Consider the following 2,155-nt stretch of genomic DNA (forward strand, 5'->3'; position numbering starts at 1 on the left):
CCGGAAGCCATAATGGACCTCCTACTGTTGTCACTCAGAAGTTGTACAAATTTAGTTGATTTAGTTGTACATTACTATATTATCATTATCACAGTATTACCGTAAATAAATCCATTCATTAACACGTTGAATGCCATGGGGGTCACCGGTGAGTGGCACTCAACTTGGTCGTGGCGCCGTAGCTGTCATTGGCGACCGACGCACCAAGATTAGTAGAAATACATAATCTAAACAAATCAATTATTATAATAATTCTAATTAATAATCGATATTAACGATTACCATCGTTACTGCAATAGTGTGACAAAATTAATGTAGTATAAAACATATAAAGATAGTTTTATTTATACATGAAATATAGATTTGTTATGGGCGTCCTCCTCCAGTGGCTGTTGAACATGAAAAATCCCGCCTTTACCTTAGTGAACAATATTCTCATTTTAATATATAATAATTTCGACTTGAAAGATGGTAATTAAGCCTTGACCCTCAAGTAAAAAATGCCAAATCTTGTTGCGGCTCTTTTGGATTATTACGGGTCCGAATAAGTATGATAAGTATGATAAGGGATGCATTATGGTATATGGTATGTTTCGGGACGTAACAACATAGAACAGTTCTTTGGCAACGCGAAGAAATAATATGAGATAATTGATAATCGCAATAAATAAGTGAATCGAGAGCGAAATTGCACTACAGCGCCATGGGGGTCACCTGTGGCCTCAGTGAGATAAATTCATTAATGATGATTATACATCATAACATACCTCTTGTATACTTGTAATATTTCAGCATTATATGTATCGGATAATAAAATATTCATCGTGGCGCCAGGGCCAAACTCTTGTAAAACTGGCCTGGCATTCAAAGTATTAAATAAATCAAATCACTATATGTAGTGTAGTATAAAACGCGTTTGCATGAAATACATCACATATCACAAACGAAAATTGAGGTTATATTATATTATATTATATCATATTATAATGAAATTATATTATATATTATTGCATTAAGATAAGCAAAATTTGAATTATAAACAAAATCGTAAAGCTATTTTTAATTTGAAACATATTTATTTTAATTCAGGTGCTCCTGTAGGTTCTGTTCTGTGTGGAACTAAAGATTTTATCACTAGTGCAAGGAGAATCAGAAAAGTACTTGGTGGGGATATGAGACAAGTTGGTATTCTTGCTGCAGCTGGGCTTGTAGCTCTTGAAAATATCCCCAAATTAGTTCACGATCATAGAAGGGCTTACGCTTTTGCATCTGCGATAAATGAAATCCAGTCGTCTATATTTTCGATTGATTTGAGTACTGTACAGACAAATATTGTTTTCCTGAACATCGAATCCGATACCATTGACACAACGAAGTTCATTCATTGTTTGCTAGAATTTGATGATGCCGAGAACGAACACGTTGTCGTCAAGTGTTTGGGATTGACCGATTCACTTATCAGGTTTGTATTTTCTTTCGAAATTACAGACGATGATTTGATGTTAGCTATTAAAAAGGTTACATCCGTTATTAAAAAGTTAGATCCTAAATTCTAATTATTATAGTCAAGGGTGCCTAATTGTTATCTAAAATATATTTATTGGGATACGCATAATTCCTTTTTGTTATATCAAACCTTTTTCAATCAGCCTCCCCCTCTCCTCATGATAAATGATTTCCCAAATCGACCAAATCTAATCTGAGAAAAACATCTAAAAGAATAAATCTGAAAACAAAAATTCCCTATTATTTGGCCTACACGCTTTAGAAGCAGATATTTTATTATATTCCCTTTTCCAAAGATTTCATCATTCTTTTTAAAGAATGTAAAACGCTCAGTTGGGAGATGTTTGCGCAGCCCATGGCGTGCCATCTGAAGGTCAAAAATCTAACACCAGATATGCTCATCGCTGTGCTAACATATTTCGAAAATGCTAGTTTTTGAGACAGAGACATTCTTTTGCAACAACACGCAATAGGTTACAACGTTTTTTTAACCGACTGGAGGATAGAAAAGCATCACATCTACTCAGTTCGATTCGGTTGATGCCACGAAAGTTTGCAAAGATGTTTGCCAGAAAGGCCCGTCTGCCAGGCGTGCGCGACCTAGTGGACCAATTGCTGAGACATCGTGTCGCCCAGCGGATTATATTGA

At 35.2% G+C, this 2,155-nt stretch overlaps 1 protein-coding gene across 1 annotated transcript; it reads left to right on the forward strand.

Moving 5' to 3' along the window:
- Positions 1–899: 899 nt before the first annotated feature.
- LOC105681521 (probable low-specificity L-threonine aldolase 1) lies at positions 900–1,615 on the forward strand. Its single transcript, XM_012391724.2, has one exon. It carries the CDS (start codon positions 1,173–1,175, stop codon positions 1,554–1,556), a length of 384 nt encoding a protein of 127 aa, XP_012247147.1. The 5' UTR covers positions 900–1,172; the 3' UTR covers positions 1,557–1,615.
- Positions 1,616–2,155: the final 540 nt, after the last annotated feature.

The sequence above is a fragment of the Bombus impatiens genome, unplaced genomic scaffold (assembly GCF_000188095.3).
Source record: "Bombus impatiens unplaced genomic scaffold, BIMP_2.2 scf_1138, whole genome shotgun sequence".
NCBI lineage: Eukaryota > Metazoa > Arthropoda > Insecta > Hymenoptera > Apidae > Bombus > Bombus impatiens.

Coding starts and splice junctions, on each gene's coding strand:
- LOC105681521 (XM_012391724.2), top strand. CDS start 1,173: ATGAGACAAGTTGGTATTCTTGCTGCAGCTGGGCTTGTAGCTCTTGAA.